Source organism: Elephas maximus, chromosome 10, assembly GCF_024166365.1.
Source record: "Elephas maximus indicus isolate mEleMax1 chromosome 10, mEleMax1 primary haplotype, whole genome shotgun sequence".
Classification (NCBI taxonomy): Eukaryota; Metazoa; Chordata; class Mammalia; order Proboscidea; family Elephantidae; genus Elephas; species Elephas maximus.
Window position 1 is genome coordinate 49,798,489 of NC_064828.1, and position 27,746 is coordinate 49,826,234.

General features: G+C 33.9%; 1 protein-coding gene across 9 annotated transcripts in view; it reads left to right on the forward strand.

Moving 5' to 3' along the window:
- The window catches only part of MIPOL1 (mirror-image polydactyly 1), a 352,757-nt gene that overhangs the window by 172,592 nt on the left and 152,419 nt on the right, over positions 1–27,746 (forward strand). For all 9 annotated transcript variants that reach the window (XM_049899515.1, XM_049899512.1, XM_049899519.1 and 6 more), the window contains one exon: positions 1,919–2,026. In XM_049899515.1, the coding sequence (XP_049755472.1) occupies positions 1,919–2,026 (108 nt within the window). The remainder of the gene's footprint in view (positions 1–1,918; positions 2,027–27,746) is intronic.

Sequence of the window (27,746 nt, forward strand, 5' to 3'; positions counted from 1 at the left end):
TATATTTATTCTTCCTTCTTTCTCTAGTTTCAACTTCTAGAATTACACACTCAAATCAAGCCCAACTCAGATGTCATCCTTCCATGAAACATTCTTTTTCCCTATAACAAAAATTTCTACCCCACCTTTTAATCATTTTAGTCATTTTTTGTTTTAATACTAAACAACTTCATATTAATGAAAATGTAGAGGATTGTTCTAGTAGAGAACATTGCTACTAGATTGTGATGTTTACTGCTATGTCTTACTCATTTTCATTCCTTATTTGTGTCTTTACTAAACACGTGTATCTTGATTGCATGTGACCAGATATTTTAGTTGTTACAGGCTAAAAAAGGACAGAAAGAGCTCATATGTAAATCATTCATCCTCTTCCAATAAAGGTCAAAGGTTTAACAGAGTTCAAAATGAAAAACGTGGTGGGTGAATTAAGTTGTCACATAACACATAGTAGTATGACACTGCAGTGTGAAAGGACCTGCGACTGTATCAGTCAGTACCATATCATTATTTGCAGAATTTAGTTTCAACAAAACTTTACCTGCTATATTAATTTGAAATGCCTTGATTTTTGTAGTTATTTTGTTTATTTTATAAATCTTGGCTTTATAATTGTATTATATATGTGTGAGAGGAGTGTATACCTAACTTTATATTTGTATATAAACAACAACAACATATAATTTTAGTCAGTATCAGGACTGTGGTAAGGATTTTTCTTTTTGAAAGATGTTATATATTATTCAAGGTTTCAAAATAGTGATATAGACCGCATGATATTTTGAGGTCAGAAGTAGAAGAGATCAATACTAGAGTAGCAAGAGATAATAGTTTGGATTATGCCTGCATCTTGATTGTGTCATAATAAATAATTTTTTATTCATTTTGACAAGTAGCCATTCATGAAATAATCTAGAAAGAGCACTGTCTAAATCTTAAATCATCATATGTATTTATTGTTTGATATTTAAATATCCCAGTTTAAAAACCGGTAAATTGAGGGGTAATTTTTAACTTTTTTTGAAAGAAGAGTTTAGCCCTTTTTTCTTTTAGCCAGTTCCCCGTGTGTCTCCATATTGTCCTGAGTTACATCAGATCAGTTTTTACCCTGCACAATCAGTGTGTAAAATGTTTTATATATTTATATCAAAATTTGTATATTCAGACATCTTATATTCAAATCATATATTTCAATAATTTTTTGAACGTAGATGCTTCTAGTAGCACATCGGTGCTTTTGTTTATAGTTTGGTTTTAACTGTTATTCTCTTATATTCCAAGGAGGTCAAAATGTCATTTTACATGTTTGCTATTACTTGTTCTACTTAAAAGTAAGATTTACTCAAAATGGGAGAAATTAAAAACATTCACTTCTTTGTTTCCATGTCTTGTAGCACTCTATGGCTGTTACTTTTTTTTTTTTTCCAACAAATTTGTTTCTTTAGATATTTTTAAATATCTGAGGAAGCCTTAATGTATTTTATAATTTTTATTTCTTAAAAATAAAATTTTATAGAATATATTATAGTTTATTTAAAACTCAAGCAATTTTTAGAAAGTATAATTAGGAACATGCCTTTATTCAGACAAGAGATATACAGTGAAAACTAGTTAATGAAGAAAATAATTTTAAATCTCTGTGGCCTTGATTTTATAAAAATAAGTATTTTGTAATTTAGTAATATTTAGTTTAATAAAAGACCAACTGAAAATTGCAATTGAATTCCCAGAGTACTGTATTACTCAGAGTAATATATTTTTATTTTTGTGTTCAGCATTACTTTTAGTATTCTTGTTACAAAAAATACCTTGTCTTTTAGAGAATACAGTGGTATTATTTACGTTAATTCATGTGGCTTGGTAAAAAAAAAAAAATGCTATAACTCCTTAACTTAATGGGATTCTTCCCCTGTGGCAGTGCAAACGGCTGGAGCAGGAGCTTCATCATCTGAAAGAGCAGAACCAGACTTCAGCAAACAACATGAGACATCTGACTGCTGAAAACAATCAAGAACGTGCTCTGAAGGTAAATCTCCGTTCCTTCTTGCAGGCAAATTAAGGTTGTAAGCCCTTGGTGCCAGCTTTCTGTGCTGCATATATCAGTTGTGTACATTTCAGCAGAAGTGAGCTTTGGTGTTTGCCAACAACTCCTTCTTTAAACACAGATACAGCACCCTTCTGTTATCGTATTATTTTATTTCTTGTTTGTGTACATGAAAACAACGTATTTTCGGATTTTTGAGTAGTGGTACCATAATTTGGTACATGTTCCTTCTATGTTGTTTTTATAATATATTATTACCTTTTTGAGTTAATTAAAAATGACTACACTTAAACAAGAAAAAAAAAATCATGGGCCTTTTCTTGGCAACAATGATGTTTTTTACAATTTTTTAAAAAATGACTTTAATATTAGTAACCCCCGAAACTGATACTCCTTGAAAAGTATATGTGAATTCAAGGAGTGCTTAGAATGTTATTTATAACAAAATACATTATGAAAGAGAATATATTCTACTAGAACTTGAAAAGAATGACGTTTACATGCATGTCAAGAAGTTACATCTCGTTGTGGTATAGATCCAGTAAGCACACACACAAAAAAGGCCATGATTTCGATTTTATTAATTATGTTTTTAAGATGCTTTTGACTTTCCATTATCTCTTTGGTGTTTGCCTCAGTTCCTAGCACAGTTCCTGGGACATAGTAGGTACTCAGTGAATGCTTAGATGATAAATGCATGCCTGAGCGAGTAACAGTGTAGACTCAAATACTCTTGTTTGTTCTTTCTTGTTGTTTCTTTATTTCTAATTGTTTTTAATTGACTCCAGCCATTTCGATCCTTTAAGTAGGCCTGGAGAGGAAAATAGAGGTATAATTTTCCTTGTTAAAAAAAACTCTTTTATGAAAGTCCATTTTCCTCTTTGAGATAGTTACCTGCTCGAAGTCAGTGATATGTCTTTAGGTCAATTAATAAACACAAATGTGCAACTGTCCATCTAAATGAGTATGTTTTGGTTGTTTTATACAGATTGAGCAAAGATATAGATAAACTGAAATTATGAGTAAACTAGAACTTTTGGATGTCTGTGTACATCAGTCTTTGAAAGCTAAATTGATTTTATTTTAATTATTTGGAGAATAATTCATAAAATATAATTTGATTGTCAAAACATGATGAACATCTTATTGAGCCTTCCAGTAAATTATTATATGCATTAACTGTGGTAAAATGTCAGTACTGATAACAATTATGCTGAGTTGAAATTATATTACTAAAAAATATAATTTGAAGTTTCATGGCTATTGTTTATATTTTCTGACTCTTGACTTTTACAAGGCATTTACCCTAAGATATTTGTGATTTCCGGTTTCAAATACTGTATTTTTATGCAAATAATACTGTCTACGTTTGCTGGCCACCCCCTCTTCCCATGAGGCACCCTCACAAGCACTGCTATGCCAGTCCTTTTCCACATGTTGCTGTAAGAAAAAAAAAGAAAACCCGCATAGCTCCCTCAGGAAAAGACCTCGTAGGAGGGGCGTGGCCTGCAAACAAGTCACAGAAGGCACTGTTATTTACGTAAAATTACGGGACGTTAATATTCAAAAGAAAGATGTGCCATTTGTTTGAATCACATTTTTCTTCAGAGTCTCATTATTCACATTACAAGTTAGCTAGATTTTCAACTTTCATTAAAGTTTTTTCACTTGCTTGATGTGTATTTTTTATTGATAATTTTTTTCTTCATGCAAGTTATTACCTAAGTCATGATGAATAGAAAACAACAAATCCAGGGTGAGATACCAGCATTGGTGGTTGATAAAGCCCATTTACCAACTAAAAAAAGAGAAAAAAGGCCCAGCAAAATCACAAATTCCATAACTCCATAGACTTTAGAATCAGTTTTAAATGTTAACTATTTCACAGTATTTTTATTATATTGTGAAACATTTGCCCTTGAAATGGAAGAACTATCATAATATATTACAATGTAAACCTTTTAAATTAAAGTTTAATTTCTCCCAATTTCCTAACCTAAAATTTTTGAAAAATTCTTTATTTTATAATTTATATAGTCTGAAGATTATAGATAATATAGTTTATCTGTATTAAATATTTTCACAATTAATAGCTCTAGAACAATAGTTTTTATATTCTTAGTAATACAAATGATACTGCAGAATTTTTCTTAATAGCCAACTAAACTTTTTTTCATTAAAAAAGATGAGCTCAAAACTTTATCTTTTAATTTCTCTACCTTCACTCACTTCCTAGATAATTTCAGCCAGTCTTATGATTCTAAATACCATTTCTATGCCAATAATTCTCAAATTTCCAACCCTAATCTCCCCTGAGCTTCAGATTTGTATCCAATTTGTATCCAATTGGCTATTTATCATTTCCGTTTGGATAATTAAAAGATATCACATACTTAACAGGTCTAGAACAGAATTCTTGATTCTTATTTTTTGTAATCCTTGGCCTCTCGATTTGGTTCCTCACCCAGTCTTTTTCATTTTAGAAAGTATACCACCCTTCATCCTTGTCTTCCCTCATAACCCACATCAGCAAGGCCCATTATCTCTGCCTTGAAAACATATCTTGGTTCCAATCACATTTCACTTTCTGCATTGCTACATGCCAAACCCAAGCCACTAATATTTCCCACCTCAGCCACTGCAGTAGTTTCATGCATCGCCTTGATGTTTCCACTCTTGACACCACATAGGAGAAAAATTTATATTTTAAAATCAGCTCATGTCTTCTCGAAACCTCCCATGACTTTCTATCATCACACAGAATAAAATCTGAATCTACTACTATGACCTGTAAAGTTCCGTGTGATCTCAACTTACCTACTTAACTCTGGTTTCTTTTACCACTTTCTCTCTTGATTTCTTTGCTCTGGAGGTTAGTCACGCTGCCTTTTTTTTTTTTTTTTTTTTGCCATTCCTGAAATATTTACACTTTCATTCCCTTTCAGTTCTCACAATCTGTGTTCTGTGCAATTGTGACCTAAACTTACTGCCAAAGAGTCCAGAATTTTACATGGTAATTCACTTTTAATTTGACAAAGATTTTAATTTTGGTACTATGTTAATCACTGAGAGAGAAAAAGAAAGAAATATTAAAAGTGGTTTCCGCCTTTAAGGAGCTTACATTCTCACTAGCCAAAAAGGAAAAATATATATATGTGTGTGTGTGTGTGTATATAATACACACACACACATCCCTGTGGGAACCAGAAAAGATTCATCATTGTTGTTATTGTACAGTAAGAAAAGATGTGTTACCAAGGAGATTGCATTGTCCTTTGTGGTCTTAAATTATTTTTTGCTGCAGATTACAGAGGACTATCCTGGGATTGGCAGTATAATTTCCCAAGTCAGGATTAAACTCTAAAATTGAGGAAAATGGTGACATTGAGTTGTGGAAAATCTTTTTAATCTATCCAAAAAGTGTGAGGTTTCGTAGAAATCAAGTTTTGTTTTTTTCTTTTTAGAAAATGTGTTTAGTTTCATTTTGAAATTCTCAGTAGTGAGCTTATAATAAGTTTGTTATTATTATTTAATGTACCGTCTCTTCTTTTCCCTTGATTATGTATATAGACCAGAACAGTAAATGAGAAAGTAAAGAGTTATGGATTGCTGTGGTTATTTTTGAAGTAGACCCGTGGATTTCACTACTTTATGAATAAAATTAAGTATAAGAATTTTTTTAAGTGTATACTTGTAAAGGTAGTTTCTATAATGTGCAATAATTTATTATCAACTATAGGGGACATATTTTATGTGTTCTATGTCATATGGCTATTTCCATTTAAATTATGACCTAAATAAAAATTCCAGCAACTATTCCAGTTTGTTAAGTGTATATTTAAGAAAATTGCATGGTCATTTTGGCATTTTCGGTTGGGTATTTATCTTGTTTTTGTAGTAGCATGAAATTATAAATTCGTTACACTGTGTCCTTAACCTTTATGTGTTTGAAATTTTCCATAGTGACAAGTAAAATGCAGTGGTACACATAGGATGGGGGACTGAATTTATGCTGACACCAGTATATGCCCTGAGAGTTACTTAATAAAAGAAAACTAGTTTATTTTTTTTTATTTAAAATAAGTTGTATCCAATTATGTTAAGAAATTGGTTTTTTTGAAGAAAACCATTTTTAGACATTTAATGTTTTTAAGGTAAATTTAGATTAGCCATAAATATGCAGGTGTCAGACTTAACAAGAAATTTAATATGTACTGACTTTCTTTCCTTTTTCCATTTATTTTTATTTTTTAATGAGCTTTGATATATGTGTGAGAATTCTTGTGAAAGGTTGAGACTCTTGGTCTACTAGTATGACCAGTAATGATTATTATTTAGTAGATGTTTTTCCAAGATTTTTTTGATACGTGTTTTGTAATATTTATTCATTTACCTTCCTTATCACACTGTCTTTAACCTCCATCCATCATACTTCTCCACTGACATGCCGTTGAAAGCTGTTCTTTCTTAGATTATAAGCGACCTCTGATCGTTAAACCTGTAAAACCTATCATTCATCATCCTACCCAAGATCCCAATAAACCTAACTCTAACACATTGCAATCTTGTTGTCTCCCTCCCTCTTGAAACACTTTACTATAGTTCTATGTTGCTATATCCTCATCATTTTTCTCTTCTTTTGATTGTTCTTATTCTTGATTGCCGATGCTTCCTTTTCTACCTCTTCCTAAAATGTAAATGTTTCTCATGGCTGTGTGATTAATCCCTTTTTCTTTTTTTCTAGGCTTATCTCCTCTCAATCTCATCTATTCCTATGACATCACCTGTCATTTAGATCCTAATAACTGCCGTGTCTGCCCCTCCACTTGTATATCTTAATGTCTTATTAACCTCAGCAAACTTAAAACCAGATCACTAATTTGACTCCCTAAGTTGTGTTTCCTCCCTGAGATGAAGTCATAAACTGAGTCAGGCACTATTGACTATATAACTTAACACTTTTTCCCAATTATCTTTTCCTTTGCTTGCTTTTGCTATGTTGTCATTGTTGTTAAATGCTGTCAAGTTGGTTGTGACTCATACCCACCCTATGTACAACTGAACAAAACACTGCCCGGTCCTCACCATACTCACAATCACTGCTGTGCTTGAGCCCATCGTTGCAGCCACTGTGTCAGTCCATCTGGTTGAGGGTTTTCCTCTCTTTTGCTGCCTCTCTACTTTACCAAGCATATGTTCTTCTCCAGGGACTGGTCCCTCCTGATAACATGTCCAAATTACGTGAGACGAACAATCCTCACTTCTAAGGATCATTCTGGCTGTACTTCTTCCAAGACAGATTTGTTCACTCTTCTGGCTCTCCATGGTATATTCAATATTATTTGCCAACACCATAATCAAAGGCATCAGCTCTTCTTCGGTCTTCCTTAATCATTGTCCAGCTTTCGCATGCATACGATGCCTTTGCTATAGAAGCAGAAAAAGTTAAATACTTCCTCAGCGTTTTCTTTTGCCAGTGAGACATAGGGAGGAGTCTACAGTAGTGAGAGAAGGAACAGGGATGCCTGGAAAAGTTTGTTTTCCTGATAGGACAAATTCAACATGCACTATTCCTTCTCCCCTTTTTACTACCTTAAACACTTACCTGCTGCCTGAAACTGCAGCAGCCATGAAGAAAAGTCCAAGAGAAGTATAGAGAAACTGGCCCTATCATTGATCACCTAGAAAGTGAGCTGGCAAGCAGATGTTACATACCTATATCCTGGCTTCTTTTTCTGGTGAGAAATATAAAACACTATATTTTTAAATCATTCTTTGTAGTTGCTATAATTTACACCAAATTGATGAGTTAGATGTATTAATTAATGGCACTGCCGTCTGTTAGACGTGTAGGCTAAAATAATTGGCATAATCTTGATATCCTTTGACCCACCACACACCGATTCAGTATCCAATCCTGTCATTTCTACAACAGTGATTTCTTTCCTTTTTTTTTCTATCCCATTTTTATTATCCTGCCTCTGCCCTATGTGAGGTTGATGATCTAGATTCTAATAGTACTGTTGTAACTAATTTTTCAGTCCTCAGTTTTTCATCTCCCTGATCAGTTGTCGCACTGTATCATCTACCTTTCTAAAACCCAGATAACACTCTATTGCCCAAAAACCTTCAGTAAGTATTGCATTTCCAGCAGTATGGAAAACTAGATATCCTGAATTATATTCTAATCAAAACACTGAAAAAAAGATGGTTAAAATTTATATTTTCAGATTATTCTGAAACACATTACTGAGTACACAAAAAATCTGCAAAGGTCCAAAGCAAAGTAGAAATGGAAAAAATAAAACAAACATGGGAAATAAGTGAATTCCTGAAGCCATCTTTCATCCTGACTGTATTTGTCAAACTTTGGTGAATTTGAGCTTTCATTTTGATGGCTGCACAGGGCAAGGAAAACAGGAGATAGAGCCAAGACCTTATTTAAGCCAGGGAGTATAATGGGAGATCCTCTCCTAAACCCAGTATCCTACGTGGTCACAAAATTAGTATTGGAGTGAACAAGAGGCAAGCTGTTCATATAATAGAAGACATCAAGGGAACTTGACTTTCTTGACTGTGCAGTGGGGGAATCTTCTCTGACAATTTGTAATCTACAAACTGGCTTTTAGGTAGGCTTAGAAGCACACAGGTAGCTTGTATTCTTGCTACTTGTGTGGTTCTAAAAGCTGAGGATTTAATTTAAAGTGTTCTTCCTCTGGAAGGGCCCACAAACAAGCAACCAAAGCATATTGCCTTCACATTAAAAACTCATTGCCACTGAGTTGATTCCAACTCATAGTGACCCTACAGGACAGAGTAGAACTGCCCTATAGGATTTATTTTTCTGGGTTTAAATCTTTACGGAAGCAGCGTGCTGCATCTTTCTCCCACAGAGCGACTGGTGGGTTCGAACCACCAGCCTTTCAGTTAACAGCCAAGTGCTTTAACCATTGCGCCATCAGGGATCATTACCTTCACATTAGACCTCAAATAATTCCTATAAATATAGTATCAAGGACCTTGAGCTGACAGAAAACATAAAAGAAAAAGGCACTTCTAATGAAAGTCAGCAAAAACATAAGGCAGCAGATCATGTAGTTCAGCAAACAGTTCATATATTTTAATTGTCACACAGAGAATATAACATAAGTGTGTTTAATATCTGAAGAAAAGGACAGGCTTGAAAATATGAACGAGGAAACTGTAAAAGCGATCAAGCAGATAAGGAAAAAATAACTAGGTTCAGCTTCCAGAAATTAGAAATAACTAGCATTAATATATATAGCATTAAATATGCATCAAATAGGTTGAGCAGCAAATTTCATCCATTTAAAGAAGGTATTAGGAAGACGTATCTAAAGCAAGCATGGAAATACAGCCCAGAGAGACAAAAAAATGAAAACTGTGAAAGAGATGTTAAAAGACATGAAAGACAGAATGGAACTATCTGAAATAAATCTACCCAGAGTTTCAGAAGGAGATAATATAGGTAAAGGGGAAAAGGCAATATACAAAGAAATAATTACCAAGAATCTTCCAAAATTATCAAGAGGACCCCGAACCTCCAGTCTAGGACTCTCAAATGAATCCCAAGTAGCATAAATTAAACAACTTGCAGAACAGTGACATTAAAGAAAAGCTCTTAAAAACAACTGGATAGAAAAGTCATATTATTTACAAAGGAATTAGACTCACTGACTTCTCACCAGCAATAATGGAATAACATCTAAAATATGCTGAAAGCAATGAAAGAGAAAAGTATCTTAAATATATAGAGAGAAAGTAACTGTAAAGAGCAAGGATGAAGTAATAGTATATACATAAAAATCTTCAGTTGCTTCCTATTGCCTGTGGAATAACGGCCAAATCTTCTAAGTATGGAATTTAAGATTCTGCACTGTAGTTTTCGCCTGCCTTTTTTAAAAAACCATTTCTCCTTCTCTTGTCTTGCTAAACCCCAGACGTGTCCACAACTTAAAGTTTCCTAAATGTGTCATGTTCCTTCCTTCCTTCCAGCCTTTTCTTCTTTTATGACTACTTTTTTTTTTTTTAGACTGACCTTTGCTTTGTTCTTCAGGATTGAATTCAAATTCCTGCCTCTGAAGTGTTCCATGGTTTTCACAGTTGATTTTGCCTTTTTTTTTTTTATCAATTTACCCCAGAATATTATTTATATATCTACTTGTTACTTTTCATTTTGTCTCTAGTATTGATTGTTTGCATGTCATCTGTCCTAAATTTTAAACTTCTTGAACATAGGGATCATAACTTTTTCAACTCTCTGTTCCCTTGGAATTCAGCATATTGTTGAAATCATAAAACAATCTGTAATTCTTTAAAGAAAAAAATCATTTTTAATCTAACCTAATTGAAGTCAACAAATATTGATATCTGTTATGTTCAAGACATGGAGGACATGAAATTATTCTAGTGTAATATTGTCTTCAAATGCTTTCATGAATAATGGGATACATGTTCACCCACCTACATTTTTCACCTCTCAATTTTCTTGGGAAGTAGCTTTGTCATTTTTAACGCGTGCTGCCACTAGGCAGGAACCTGTATAACTCTTTGAAATGGAAGAAATGGGTGTATGCCACAAACTACTGTTTTTACAGGATATTATATGAGATGTTGCATCCTGGAGGTGTGATAGTGCAAAACTTTTGTGTCTTTTGGCTTTTGTACTGTGAGAAAAGCCTTGTAAGTATATTTCCAGGTTCCTTTTTTTTTTTTACGTTATTTGGAAGTTGTGTGTCTCTCAGTGATTCCATATTCGTGTGGATACCTAATTTTCAGGTGCAATATACATTGTATGCACTTGTCAAGGGATCTAGAAGATAATACAGAGTCCAGAGGGACATATGTGTCCCACATATTATTCAAAACCCACACTACCTACCAAAAATTCAGAGACAGTGAATCAGCATGCATTCCATTAATGAAAAACCATTATATAAATAATGAAAAAATTTTCATTTAATTCATACATGAAAGGGAAAATCAATTCCTGTGCCCAACTAAAACTCTCTAGAAGGATTTTAATTTTGTGCTGAAGTTTGTTGGCTCATAAATTGAACAGTGTAGCATCAGGAATTCTGGTTTTTCACTATTGGCTTAAAAATATTTATAGAGCTTTCTGCTGTTCATTTTGTCATTTGCTGCTTAGAGGTAACTACAGGATAAACTCTTTTAAAGGACTGGATAAATATCAATTATTATTCACTGTATTTGGTAAAAATATATAATTTTTATAATAAAATCATCTATTGAAATAAATTACTAGCCTTGTTTCTGTAGGAGCTGTGTTAGTGCACTGACTTTGATATGTTTAGATGGTACCACCCATCAGCTGTCATTGGGGTATGACTTTGGATTATTTCCTAATAGATAACTCTGGAAATAGATTTTAAATTAAAAATTTTGACTCTCCATTTTAATAGGTGTGTGGTCTTGGGAAAATCACTTAACTTTTCTGAGTATCATTTTCCACATCTGGAAAATAATGAGAGTGGGGATATTGTTAGATTCAGTTGATAAAATGTATGTTCAGTCTATTTGTAAACTGTAATAATATGACCATATACATTTATTTAAGTCTCTTAAAGTGACAAAACTATAGTAATGGAGAACAGATCAGTGATTTTTAGGAGTTAGGCTTGGGGGAAAAAGTATGACTATTAAAGGGTAACATGAGGGAGTTTCTTGGTGATGATGGAACAGTTCTGTATTCTGATCACGGTGATGTTAATATGTCATAGAGCTATAGACGAGAGAGGGAGGGGGAAAGGGGAGAGAAGAGAGAAGGAAGGAAGGAAGGGAGGGAGGGAGGGAGGAAGGAGCATGCATATGAAAACAGGTGAAATCAAAATAACGTCTTTATCTGAGTTAATAGTATCGTACCAATGTCATTTTCATGGTTTTGGCAAGGTGCTTTGCTATGTAATATGACATCATCATTGGAAGAAGATGTGTGAAGGCTACACAGGAACTTTCAGTACTATATTTTTCTAGTTCTTGTATGTTTTTGATTATTTGAAAAAAAATATTTAAAAAAATATACATGTTCACCATAGCCAGTGAAAAAAGTCCTAAGACATAAATATAAAGAAACATTTAATATCCCCCTTTCTCTCTCATTACTACAAGACCTACCAAATTAATTCTGAATAGGAACTACAATAGTAGGTGTCCCTGTCTTTTACCAAATTTTAGTGGGAATGGATTCAACATTTCACCAATTAGTTTGATGTTTACCATGGGATTTTATACTTACCTTCCTATTTTAAAATCTGAGTTTGATAGTTCCAATATATGGGTTATCTCTGAGTCTAGTTTTGTTATTGCTTTGTTTTTTGACAATTTTTTTGGTTTGGGTTTTGGCTGCTGCTTTCTGTTTTTCATAAATTTTTATTTTGCTGGATGTTTTTAGTAGTTCTTCTATCAGGCCATTTCTGTGAGCATTGAGTTGATCCATTCAGGAGCTGAGCTGAATTTCTTGTTGTTGTTGCAGTGGTTACTATCTGTACATCACAGGTTTCAAATTGCTTTTGTAGCAGTTTGCTGATGCCTTAAGCTTAGGGTGGAAGCTCAGGTGCTAGAGGATTTTTCTCATAGTTTGTGGTTCATCTGTGACTTTCAGTTGACTATATTCTTGTACCTTAGAGGGTTGCTCACTTTACAACCTTGCCCTTCTCCCAGCAATAGAATGCTGTTTTACGGCTGGTGTTGGGGGCCAATGAGTTCTCTTCTTCAATCGTAGACTCCTTAAGTGGGTGGTGGGGCCTTGGGAGTGGGGTTTTCTCTGCATTTGTTCCCGTGACAACCATAACCTGCCATGTATCTGTTGCAGGCCTTGTTCAGGAGAGATTTTCCTGCCCCTCCTCCAGTGGTGGGCAGTGTTTCGTTCTGTTGTACATAGGGTCACTATGAGTTGGAACCGACTCCACAGCACCTAACGACAGCCCCTACTGATAGAATATAACCAATAGTATTGAAATGGGACCCAGTTCTTTTGCCAGCCACTCACCCAAGGGTAGAGAGTTTTTTCTAATGAGCCTGGGTAACACAAGCAATTTATGATCAGCTGCTAACCTAAAGTTTGGTAGCTTGAATCTACCCAGTGATTCTGTGGAAGAAAGGCCTGGTGAACTGTTTTCATAAATACTACAGCTGAGAAAACCCTATGAAACAGTTCTGTAACACAGGAGAATGGACTCAATGACCAAGGATACTGTTCCTCAAGCTGCAGTGGGTTTTTCCTGTGCTCTGGGGGTTTTGCTGACCTCTAGCACTCATGAAGGCATTTGTTTCTATTTACAATACAGAAGGTCTGGGCAGCGGGGGGTGAGGATTTTGCTCCTTTTCCACAGCAGCAACCAATCCTGCCCCCTGCATGCCTCCACCACTGAGGGAAGCTATCTCTGGTCTCTTATCCTGCCCTTGATATTTCTCATTTGTACCAAGTAGACATCTGAAAAAGAGCCTACGAGTGAGTGCCAGCTTCCCTTGTTTCAAGGATTCCCAAAAGTTCTTTACTGTCACGCTAGCGCACACTTGACCTTTGGCACTTTCTTAAAATCTTAGCTGGTTTCCTACCTGATTGTATGATGGCTGGCACCTTTTCCTCCCATGCTCTGCCCTAGGCGAGCTAGTCCATGCACCCCATTCATCCCTGGATAGGCTAATCTCTTCTTGAAATGCAGACTTCTTGGTTGTCCTGTGACCTTAACTATCTAATGGGCTTGAGAAAAGTTATGACTCTGTAGTATATTAGGCTTTTCTTGTTGTTAAGGTAGTAGTAACACTCATTCCAGCTTTCTACATTCTAGGCAGAGCAACTGTCAAATTTTGATATAGATCTTTTGTCATGTATAAGTAGTTTCCTTCTAGAACGATTTTCTAAAAGTTTTTATTACTGAATGTAAAAAATTATATTGAGTTCTTGATGTTGAAAATTCTTTGAAGAAATTGTATCTGTTCAGGTGTATTCATTTTTTATATACTGTCCGATTTCATTTGTCACTGTTTTCCTGAGATTTTTTTTGTATCGTAGTTATAATAGTCTGCTGTTAGATAGCACTTACTGAGTGCCAGGCACTTTCTTAAATGTTTTTCATATGTTAAATCATTTAAACTTCAGACTGACCCTATGAGACAGATGGTACAACTTCTTCCGTGTTATAAATGAAGAAACTGAGGAACGTAGGTTAACTAACCTGACCGGTGTTATGGCTGAACCCAGATCTGAGCTCAGACAGTCTGCTAAGTCTGGCTCCAAAGTTCACACTATTGGGCATAAATGAAGTTGATCTAGAGTTTTATTTTTTTTATACTGTATCAGGGGTTTGTTTATTTTGGTATTTCTCTAACCATGAGTGAGTTTAACCTTTTTTTTTTTTTTTTTATGCTCAAGGAATATGGCTGTGTATTCATGTTTTTTCACCATTTTTTCTACTTTTTTTTTTTTGTCCTTTGTCCCATGATTTTTTAGATTTTATTTTCTAGCTTTATTAAGATATATTTGATGTTACACAAAATTCACCCATTTTAAAGTATACAGTTCAGTGGTTTTTCATATATTTACAGGGTTGTTTAGCCATTACAACAATCTAATTTTAGAACATTTTCAACACCCCCCAAAAGAAATCTTATACACTTTAGCATTCATCCGCCCCCCCCTTCCTTAACCCCAAGCAACCACTAATCTACTTTATATCACTGTGGATTTGCCTGTTCATTTCTATTTTATATAAATGGAATCATACATGTTTTCAAGGTTTGTCCACTTTGTAGCATGTATCAGTACTTTGTTCATTTTTATTGATGCATTATATTTATTGTATGGATGTAGCATATTTTGTTTATAGATTCATTAGATGATGGACATTTAGATTGCTTCCACTTTTACATATTATAAATAATACTGCTATGAACATTCATGTACAAGTTTTCGTGTGGACTATGTTATCATTTTTCTTGAGTGTATACCTAGAAGTGGAATTTCCAGGTCATGTGGTAATTCTATGTTTAGCATTTTGAGGAACTGCCAAACTGTTTTCCAAAGTGACTGCACCACTTATATTCTCACCAGCAATGTATGAGGGTTCCAAATTTCTCCACATCCTCATTAACACTTATTATTTTCTGTCTTTTTTGGTATAGCCATCCAGGTGGGTGTGGTGGTTTTAATTTACATTTCCCTAATCATATTGAGTGTCCTCTCCTGTGGTTATTGATCACTTATTTATAGTTTTTGGAGAAATGTATATTCAGATCTTTTGTCCATTTTTGAAATGGTTGTCTTTTTATTGTTGAATTTTAACAGTTCTTTATATATTCTGAATACAAGTCCTTTGTCAGGGATGTGATTTGAAAAAAAAAATTTTTTTGTCATTCTGTGGGTCGTCTTTTCATTTTTTATTCTGTACTTTGATGTACAAAAGTTTTTAATTTTGATGACATCCAATTTATTTTTTCTTTTGTCGCTTATACTTTGGTGTCAATCTAAGTAGCTTTGCCTAACTCAGAGTCACAGAGATATACACCTATGTTCCATTTTAGGAATTTTTATAGTTTTAGTTCTAACATCTCACAACATGAATGAATCTGGAGGGCGTTGCACCGAATGAAATGTCAATCACAAAAAGACAAATATTGTATGGGACCTCCTTTATAAAGTAACAACAAAATATTTATACAGGAAAAAAAAAGACTTTGATGGTTACCAGGGATGGGAAGGGGAGGGAGGAAAAATTACCAAAAAGATAGTAGACACTATCTACTATAGTGTTAATTTGGTGAAGGGAAAGGCAATATACAATATGGGAGAAGTCAACACAACATGACCAAGGCAAGAGAGGACACTGAGAGGAACACAGGAATAAAAGACAGCTATGGTTTTTTTTATGGTAGCTACTATAGCATAGATAATCCTGCAACAGTAGAATCAACAAATAGTAATCTGCAAATGGATGATAGATATCCCAAGAGGTGAGGGAGGAGATAAGGGAACACACCCATTGACAGGCACAGGTTCAGAGGTGGAAATTTCTAAATACGTGATTGTAGGTGCTTTTCATATATTAATATAGGCAATAAAGCACACAAGAGGCACAGTCAGGGAAACCTATTAGATAAAACTAAATACTTCACAGGATGAAGTTCTTAGGCTCAAGGGCAAAGGACCATAGACTTGGGGGACATCTACATTAATTGGCACAGCATAGTTCTTAAAGACAATGCTCTACATCCTGTCTTGGTGAGTAGTGTCTCGGGTCTTAAAAACTTGTGAGCGGCCATTGAAGATACAACTATCGTCTCTTCTAGTCCAGAGCAAAAGAGAGAGAGAGAAAAAAAACGAAAGATCCAAGGGAGCAATTAGTCCAGTGGACTAAGGGATTACATGAACCACAGCCTACACAACTGTGAAACCAAAAGAACTAGATGGTACCTGGCTACTGCTACCAAACGCTCTGACTGGGATTACAACAGATCCCAGAAAGAGTGGGAGAGGAATGTAAAACAAATTATCAAATTCACAAAAAAGACCAGACTTACTGGTCTGACAGAGACTGGAGAAACCTCAGAGACTTTGACTCCAGACACCCTTCTAACTCAGAATTGAAGCCACTTCTGGAGTTCACCTCTCAGCCAAAGATTAAACCAAACTGAACCTGTTGCCATCAAGTCGATTCCTACTCATAGCGACCCTATAGGACAGAGTACAATGGCCCCATAGTGTTTCCAAGAAGCACCTAGTGGATTTGAACTGCTGACCTTTTGATTAGCAGCCATAGCTCTTAACCGCTACGCCACCAGGGTTTCCAGCCAAAGATTAAGCAGGCCTATAAGACAAACAAGCACACACATTGAGAACTTGCTTCTTGTTCATGCTGGTTTAGGTCAATCAAGTGTATGAGATCATATGGGCAACACCTGCCCAGGAACAAAGGTGAGAATGCGGGAGGGGACAGGAAAACTGGACGAATGGACATGGTGAACCCAGAGTGGAAAGGGGAAGGGGGAGAGTACTGACATAATGTGGGATTGCCACCAATGCCACAAAGCAATTTATGTATAAATTTTTGAATGAGAAACTAATTTGCTCTGTAAACTTTCACCTAAATCACACATATAAAAAAATCAATTGACCATTAAGGTGAGGTTTAGTTCTGGACTCTCAAATTCTATTTTGTTAACCTGTATGTCTGTTTTTATGCCAGTACCACATTGTCTTGATTATCATAGCTTTGCAGTGGTATTGCAATTGAAACCTGTGAGTCCTGCAACTTTATTCTTCTTTTTCAAGACTGTTTTGACTGTTTATCAGTTTTGATATTAAACTTGCTATCCTAGTGAATGACATCAATTTCTAGACAAGTTTAAATACTTCCAGAATTATCTTGCCTTAAGAATTAAATAGAATCCAGATTTAAAACCATATAGTCTTGGTGCCTTTTTGTAACAGTGAGTTCTGAATTATCTTTTCACTGAAGTATGTTCATCTAGTTTTTCTACTTCTTAAGCCAATTTTGATCATCTGTATTGAAATCACCCCATTTCTTCTAATTTATCAAATTTGGAATCAGAGAATTATAGATAATCTTATATTTTTTAAATTTCTTCTATATCACAGTGTTACCATATCATATCCATATTACTGCTTATATTTGGCACTTCCTTAAAAAGCTAGACATAGAAATACCATATGATCCAGCAATCCCACTCCTAAGAATATACCCTAGAGAAATAAGAGCCGTCACATGAATAGACATATGCACACCCATGTTCATTGCAGCACTATTCACAATAGCAAAAAAATGGAAACAACCTAAATGCCTATCAACAGATGAATGGCTAAACAAATCATGGTATACACACAATGGAATACTATGCAGTGATAAAGAACAATGTTGAACCCACAAAACATAACATGGATGAATCTGGAGGGCATTATGCTGAGTGAAATAAGTCAGTCACAAAAGGACAAATATTGTATAAGACCACTATTATAAGAACTCAAGAAAAGTTTTACAGAAAAAAGCACTTTTTTGTTGGTTATAAGGGTGGAAGAAGGGGTGGGAGAGAAATCACAAGCTAGATAGTAGACAAGTGTCAACTTTGGTGAATGGAAGAACAACACACACTATAGGAGAAGTCAGCACAACTGCACCAAAGTAAAAACATTAGGAACTTCCTAGACACATCCAAACACTTTGAGGGATCAATAGCTAGGGCAGGAGTGCTGGGAACCATAGTCTCAGGAGACATCTGGGTGAATTGGCGTAACACAGTTTATAAAGAAAATGTTTTACATCCCACTTTGGTGAGTAGTGTCTGGGGTCTTAAAAGCTTGCAAGCGGCTGTCTAAGATACATCTATTGGTTCTATCCCACCTGGAGCAAAGGAGAATGAAGAAATCCAAAGACACATGGAAAATATTAGCCCAAAGGACTAAAGGACCACATGAACCAGAGACTTTTCCAGCATGAGATCTGAAGAAATAGATGGTACCCAGCTACCATCAGTGACCACCCTGATAGGTATCACAACAGAGAGTCCCGAACAGAACAGGAGAAAAATGTACAAGAAAATTCAAATTCACAAAAAAAGACCAGACTTTTTGGTCTGACAGAAATTGGAGGAACCCCCAAAACTATGGCCTGGGGACACTGCTAACCCATAACTAAAACCATTCCCGAAGCCTACTTTTCAGACAAAGATTAGACAGGCCTATAAAACAAAAAATAACACATGCGAGGAATGTGCTTCTTGGTTCAATCAAATATATGAGACCAAATGGGCAGATCCTGTCCAAAAGCAAGACGAGAAGGCAGGAAGGGACAGGAACTGGACAAATGGACCACAGGGAACCTGGAGTGGAAAGAAGGAGCGTGCTGTCACATTGTGGGGATTGTAACGAATGTCACAAAACAATATGTGTATAAATTTTTTTAACTTGAGCTGTGAACTTTTCACCTAAAGCACAATTAAAAAAAAAAAAATTCAGTTACCCCTCTCACCCATCCTCCCTCTATAAGAAACCTAATGCATGGCTATCTGACCCAAAGCTAGTTTTGACCTTGATCTGTGTGGTCTGACTCAAAGAGAGACTGGTAAATCAAGATTCCTCCTTTAATAATTTGAAACTGGAAAACAGAGGGGTAATGGGCCAGTTGGGTTGGAATGCTGAACCAAATGATCAGGAGATAGACTTGGAGTCAGGTCGGCTGCTGTGAGTCATGGGCTATACGAAGTTATGAAGCAGCCGTTTGGACTTGAGAAGAGAAAGGATCCAGTGCATTAAGAACACACAATCGTTTACTCTGAGCAAGGGAAATGGAGAGAGATCCTGCCCTGAATCCTAATAACATTATGTTCCCATGTCAGACATTGTTTTCCTCCACAATAAATTTTTTTTTTCTTGAGAGAATGGCTTTCTTTACAAGCAAGAGTTCAGCTGTACCAGGTTTATAGTCACTGCATACCAGATGGGGAACTACTATGGCAGCATTCATTATAGGCTCTCTGAAATGAACAATTACACTGAAGGGTGGCTCCATGGATTACAGCACCAGGTATAGGCAAGCCATCAGAGCCTGTGGAAGTTCATCAAGTCCATCAAGACACAATAAAAATTGAATGAGGTTCAGATGGAACAACTATAAACTCTGTTCTAGAAGTAATAACAAATTACTATGGGAAACTATTGTGGAGATTATCAATGGCAAACCACAAATGTGATACTTGTGAATATTTGCATCTAATTGCCCTTAATATTGGCTACTGATGATGTTTTTCTAATTTTGAGCTTCATAATCAGCATTATCTTATGAATTTGAGTTTAAGTAATGATAGAAATACAAAACTACATTGCAAGCTCCCCTACAGAAACTTTTATACATTCATAAAATACCAAAAAATTAATCAAAATGGATACTTGAACAAAGGCATAAATTTTTAGTAGGAGTCTAAATTTTAGGCATAACAGAGAGATTTATCATTGTGTAAACTGGCTTTACGTAGATCCTAGAGCCCTTTCTCCAGTCATTGTATCACCTGGTGCTTCCTGGTATGTCCTCTGACTAAAATGTCCTATATTGCCTATTTCCTGCTATTTCCTCTGAAATTCCCTATATTGCCTATTGCCCTGCTTCATTTATGCAGCTAATATCTATTGATCGTTTGTTTTCAATTTGTCTACAGTATTCTTCTCTGTGGCCAAACAGAAGATTTCACCTGGTAGAACTGAATTGTTTTAATAACAAAATGAGCTGACCTGAAAAGAAATGGAATATGTGAGAAATTGTCAGTGCTCCCAGGCCTTCTTTCCAGGCTTTTCCTATCTCTGCCCACACTAATATTTTACCCTCAGTCCTACCTCCCTCCTTACCTTCTGCTCTCATCTTATTATCTCCTCTTCCTTTTTCCTGTCCTATTGATTTTTGAGTTACGATGGCCAAGAAGATGTAGAAGAGTAGATGCCCATGTTATACTGTTGCCAACAAAACCCGGATACCTTTAAAAGCAACACCTAACAGAAGTCTGGTTGTTAGGTAATGGGTATAGATTAATGGTTCTTAAAGGAGGCATGTATCAGAATCATCACAGGAATGTTTTAAAATAACCTGGGCCTGCCCCAAAGCCTATTGAATTGGGATATTAAAAAAAAAAAAAAAATTTTTTTTTTTTTAATATGAATTGGAAAAGCTGCTGACATGGACTTTGTATTTGGGAAGTAGAGACAAAATATCTCTCTAACCTTCTTTTAGGGCTATGGTTTTGGTTTTTTTTTCCCATAAAAAATGAGTTTGTTTTTCACCAATTGTGCTTTTCAATTTTATTTCCGTCAGTTTAATTTTCCGCTAGATTTCTGTATTAGGCTTATGCCAGTAATTTGGTGGCATTATCAGTTTATATCTTTTTTAGTGTTTTCCTTTTTATTATAGGAGTGAGTTGGATGAGGCAACAGAGAATGCTGGTCAAATGAAATTTTTCTCTCATTCGGTTTTAGCCACTTTCAGTGACCAAAGTCTGCACAAGTTTGTGCCCTGAAGTGATTTGGAATAAGTGACTTATTAAATCTCTTATGAACTATAGTATAGTAATGCTCTGAAAAATGTAGTACAGAATTCAGATGCTTACTTAAAATATGAAATTTAATTCCCTGGGTTTTAAAAAAAGCACATGTCCTTTACAAACTAAAAATATATTTATATATATTAAAAAGCAAACTTAAGACTGTCAAATACGATTAATTTACTTTAGCTACTAAGTAAAATGTTTCTGACTTGACACGATGATGGAGGAGAAAGCAGTTGTCCTTCTTTAGAAATTACGTAAAATTCTCAGTAAAATAAGCTAAATTTACAAATGTAGTTTTCTGTGCAAAACAAGTCCTTAGTCTAGTAGCCTTTCTGACATGAGTGTTGATTTTTGGACACATTGTTTTTAGCAATACATCTATCAGAACTTTAGCATGATATTTATTAATAAAAAAAGTAACTCACTAATTGACCCAGCTACAGTATGTGCTCTATACCAAAATAAGTTTATTGTGTTGTTCAGCATTGGTTAGTTTTTCTGTTATGTTGATACATTAAAACAGATATTAGATTTTATCATTAATTCAGCTCCTGGTCTCTCATCAAATCCCCTTAATTACAAATTGACTCCAAGGATTAGACAGCATGGATTTTAATTTTAACTGAAACAAAAAAAAAGGCAGCTTGAAAAATTACTCTTGTCTAGTGGCTTTTTAAATTTATTGCTTAGTATTTAAAGTGCAATACAAAAAACATAATGCCAACATTTTTATTCTTTTATATTCATATTAAATATATACTTTAGAATGTGTTTCAAAATCTTGGAAAAAAATATATTTTTCATATGAATAACAGCGTCTGGGAGTTTTGATAACTTATAGCCCTTTAGGAAATGTTAAGTTTGAATCTTGCACAACCATATTTATGTATGAATGGCATTTTTATTATCTTATATTTCTATTTCCTTAATAATTCCACATCATGTTATTTTGTATATTATATGGCAATGTTTTGTGTCTTTTATACTTTTTTAAGATCTATCAACATTGCTTTATTTCTTCCTAAAAGTGCTAAGTTTTTTTAAATACAATTTTATTACATAAATTATCCATTTCAAATACTGGAACAACTATTCATTTCCACTGGGACTAGAAGATAATGAAATTAAATTCTAATTACAGTGATCAAAAGTTTCACTATATTTTTGCTGAAGTGCATGATGGTCAGGTCTTCAAAAATTCACTTATTTATTCTGAATAGTTTCTGGAATCTAACTTGTATCAATCACTTATGTCAATTTATATGTAGATAATAAGTTTTCGGGTAATTATATTTTTAGAAAGAAAGAATTACTGAAAAGCATCGAGTACTCAAAGGTAAACCATTTGTTTTTGATAAATTCTGTTGCTTTAATTACCTTCAATTTTTGACATGTATTAAAATATAAAGAATAGTATTCTTTCCAATTAAGCAAGTGTTGTAGATCATATATTTTTGTAAATTTGATTTTTAAATGGCATTTCTTTATGGGTTTTTTCTTGTTAAACTGGATTTTTATATGCTGGGAGACATTTAGTGTACAAATGAACTCAGCTTATCATGGCAGAGGAAAAAATAAATTGCCTGGAAACGGATTGTTTACGTAATATTAGATGGTAATATAAACCAACAAAAGCAAGGAAATTAACTTCTAAGGCTGACACACTGCCCTTTCCTTGCTCCTTTGTGCCTGTAGGCATCATGTGTGTTGTAATACCAACATACAGCAGACTCAGTAAAGAATTGTCAAACTTAATTCTAAATTCCTTTACTTTATTGGTTTATGTCACAACTTAAAACTATTATTTTGTCTTTTAATGCTATACAATGTCCTTCACATGTAATATGAAGCAATGCGTGGGTAGATCAGAATAAGATGTTAAAAGTTTATTTGCTTTTCTCTCATTTACAGTTGATTGCCTCTGATAAGCCAAGTATCGTGCAACTCTGATATTAGTTCTTTATATTTTGAAAAAGTGTAAGATAAAAAAGGAAATTATATAATACAAGGAAAGTTTTGGGAAAATGTAGATAGTGATACAAAAACGTTATTCAATCTTAATTTTTATTTCTATTGATTAATTTTGTTTTTTAATTTTGAAAGACAGATGTATCTTTAAAAAACTTAGAGCAATGAGAAGCTACTAGTATTTTACTATAAATAGTCAATACACAAATATGATTTCATGGAGCATTTTTTACATCAATTGCATGAAGGAATTATTTGCAGAACTAAACCTTCCAAAATAACCTCCAAGATAAGTATTTTCGGAACTGATATTTGACCATTCTCTTAACAGCACCTATTTCTTGACGTTAATGGTAAAAAGGGAAAAATTCATTCTACTTTTGGAGAATTCATACTTATATTCATTAGCTAGTAGTAGCTCATTGATTCTTAACAAATTTTACCCTTGCTTTTTTTCAGGCTGTTTGATATAGGTATAACCAAACCAAACCCATTGCCATCGAGTCGATTCTGACTTCTAGCAACACTACAGGACAGAGTAGAACTGCCCCCAGAGAGCTTCCAAGGCTGTAAATCTTTACGGAAGCCAACTGCCACATCTTTTTCCCAGCTGGTGAGTTCGAACCACCAGCCTTTCAGTTAGCAGCCTAGTGCTTTAACCACTGAACCACCAGGGCTCCTGATACAGGCATAGGGACTAAATTAAACTTTCAGTATTTATGAATTTAGTAATTCACATTTATGAATTACTAAATTCATATGAGTTCCATATTTTGTAGTGGTTTGGAAATTATTTTCCTTTCTGTTTTCTATTTTTCTCTGTAAAAGATTATTTCTGCCTTATTTAGATATCCATTAGGACACTCAGTTTTCTAAAAGAAAATTACGTGTTTTAAAGCTTGAAATTTTTCTGAGTTTCTCCTTGCATGGTAATCAAAGTTATTTGACTACTTAAAAAAAAAAATCATACTTATTTCTAATTTGTGTATTAAACCGTACAGGAACAAATCACATACTTTCTGTAAAATTATACAACAAAATTAACCATCTAAATGTGGTCAAACAGAAAGACCTTCTCCTTAGAAAACTTTTTTTAAAAAGTGGTATAAAACATGTGGGAGAGAGTAAGGTTAAAAAAAAAAAAAAAGGTTGGGTGATGGTAATTCTTTTAGAAATTCTACTTTTTATTTTATGCAATTAATATTTAATTGGCTACATTTAAAAGTAGTAAAAATATAATGTATTTGCTGAAGATTTGAGAAACAATACTTTAAGCTCTTACTTATTTTGAGGTGTTGAAAGGTGAAACATTTGACATTTTCTTTCGTGCATTGCTTTAAAAAACAGAGGGCGGGAAAAAGGCGTTGCCACATCAGAGTTAAGGGTGTTTGTGGTTGTCCATGACAGCAGCTCTAGTTTTAAAACACCTGTGTTTACTTTCCAGCTTTACAGAATCTGCCTGAAAGTGGCCTAAGAATGGCACAGGCTTGCATGATGGCTGGGTTTTTTAAAATTCAGAAAAATAGCTAAACTTTACACTTTTGTTCTCTGTTGCATTTAGTTCTCTTCTCTCGTTTTATACATATTATCCATGTGTATACTTACATGTGTGCATAAGGTAATGCATGTTTTATATAATCTATAGATACACATATAGCCATTCATTTTTTAAAAATCTCTTCCTTCATTAATCTCTTTGCTTTTTGTTCACTGACTAGAAAAATACGGTGAAAACTGTGGTTTTATTGTATTTTCAGTTATAATTTAAAGAAGTTTGGGGAAAACTGAAAATGAAAGTTCATATGCCTTCTTGGGGAGAAAGTAAACAAAAATACATGAAGCAAATGTGTCCTGACATATTTCATTAATTTTTAAGCCTTTAATTGAAATCCCCATCCTCCTCTTTATATTTACATTTTTTGCTTTGTAGGAATTATCTTTAAAGCATTTTTTTAAATCTACAAATGACTTTTTGGTTAGCAGCCGAGCTCTTAACCACTGTGCCACCGGGGCTCCAATTTTCCTTTTAGGTTAATAAATGTCTCTTCTCCAGTGGTTTATCTAACAAACGATATGGGTTAATGTTTCAACTTATCTATTATTATGCAGCTGGTTGATGTTTCCAATTTATGGAGTTCACTTATTTAATAATTCGTTTTTACATTTATTATTTTTTATGACAGTCAAATGACATGTTAAATAAACTTTATTATTCTCAAAATTGAGTTATTCCTAGTTATAACTTGTTTAATAAAACTGCATTTTTATTGATTTATTTTTTCTATAATTTTTCATATTCAGACCTTTCAATTCTATATTACAGTAGATACAAGTCAGATGTCATATATTCTGTGATGCAGAACATCTTTTTACATTCATATTTTTTTATTATAGTAATAAGATATTTCCATGAAATTATAGTTAATGTTGTTAAACTTGTTTGATGTATAAAAGGCGTAATTCTCTCTTTTGACAAGAGATTAATGTTCTTTATTTCTCCATATAACTGATTTTTAACATTCTGGGTATTAGAAACCCTTTTGAGAAGCCAATGCAAGCTTTGGATCTCCTGTCTAGAAAAATTCTCATATGGAGAAATTTGCATATAATTTCAAGGAGCTTAGTCTCTTTGCAAACCAGCCCATGAATCCTAGGTTAAGAACCCCTTTCTTGGTCTTAATTTATTTATATAGTTGTTAATTCTTTAGATAGTTTTCTTTAGATTAGTATTTTAGGTGGTTGTTAACATAGATCACAAAGAAAGTATTGGTTAAGGGCTTAGTTGGTACAAGTTCCTATACTATGTACTGAACAACAGTGATTGTATTTACTAGACTTAAATATAAATACTATTTTAACTATATAGTTCGTATCCCATGATTTGAATACACACACATACTGTGTCCTAATCCCAGCACCTCAAAGGATTTGAAATACAAATTATAATTTTTTTCTCAATTTTTCCAAACAGGCCAGTAAAAGTATACCTATTATATTGTTAGAATATAAATTCGAAGAGTGTTATTACATAAAAGCTTCAAAAAATGATATTCCAATTCAAAAAATAAATCCTTTATAATTTAGTCATTCATCTAGATGGAGAATACTCAGCTACAGACAGTACCTAAAGAATTTAATGATGATAATAATACTTGTTGTTGGGTGCCATCAAGTTGACCCTTACTCATAGTGACCCTCTCCCATAGAGCCACAAAGTGTATTAGAACCAACAACCTTTCAGTTAGCAGCCAGATGTTTAACCTTTGTACCACCGGGGTTCCTAATAAAACTTATCACCTGGGAAGTAATGAAACCTTGTAGCAATTAAGTTTCAAAGCAATTTATTAAATTTATTCACACATTTAGAAAAAGGTAAAGGTTTTATAAACATAGTAAAAGCAATGAAATTATTTTAGGTGGTAATAAGTTCCATAAAAATAACTGAAATATATTAACTAGATTTCCTAATAATACAATAAGGTGTATAGTTTAAGTCAAATGAAACTACTAAGGAGAAGATAATTTTGAGTCTTCCATTTTTCATTCTTTTCTATGGCTACTGATAAGGAAGTAAAAGGGAGAAAAGAATCTCTTGGTGCTGTTAGTACATTTGTTACCAGAAACTCCCAAATTGCTTAACTAACTCATGAAATCTGATCAGTATTTCCATTGGGTGTGTCAGTTTTGTCCTGGTAGCAAATCCCATCAGGTAGTAAGGATGTATTTATGACCTATGTTTCAGTCTAATTCATGTATATTCACTGTATTGTGTTATGTAAAATTTATAATTCTATAACAAAAACTTAATATGCATATCTTCTCAAGTACATTTTTAGATTCCCTAGCTATAAACGCATAGTTCTCTATGCATATGTGGCAGGTTTTCTCAATCTGGAGCCTATCAGTCCTGTCTTTGGGGTATGTTTATTATAGAGTATTGGGTGTTTTAAAATTTATGTTTCTCTAAAACTAATATTTTTCCATGCTATTCTAAAGGAGAAATGAGAACACTTTAAGATCCAGAAGGTATTCTTAAAAATAACACTTGAGATAGAAATTACGATAACTAAGCCAAGAGCAGAGAAAGCCAAACATATGACTTATAACTATGAAACTATTTGGTAATGATTACTTGGAGAAATATATCTTATTCTTATCCAGAAGTGAGAACAGAAAAAAATTAAACCAGACATCAAGAAGAACATTATATAAGAATTCTTAAATTATGTAACAGCTTAAGAAACACTGATGGACACTCCTCTTAGAAAGGATTAGAAATAAAGCTTGAGTTAATCAGCATTATTGGAGAACCTTACCTTTTGTTTAAAAGAAGACTGAGTCAGTAAGCACCTTTAAGCTTTTTTGTCTCAGCCATTACTATCTTTTAAAAATGTATTACTGTATTTTTTCATACTAATTTTTGTAAACTGAATATTACTATATCAGATATGATTTACTTGTTACAAGGGTCAGAAAATGACACCCAGGATTTCTTGAAAATGAAACCAATTGTTCACATAACTGAAAAGACCGAGGATTTGGCTAACTTTTGAAGATTCCTTTTTTTTTTTTTTAGGCAACTTCATTTAGTTATAATTTACATACAATAAATTATATCCATTTAATGTGTACAATCGATGCATTTTTA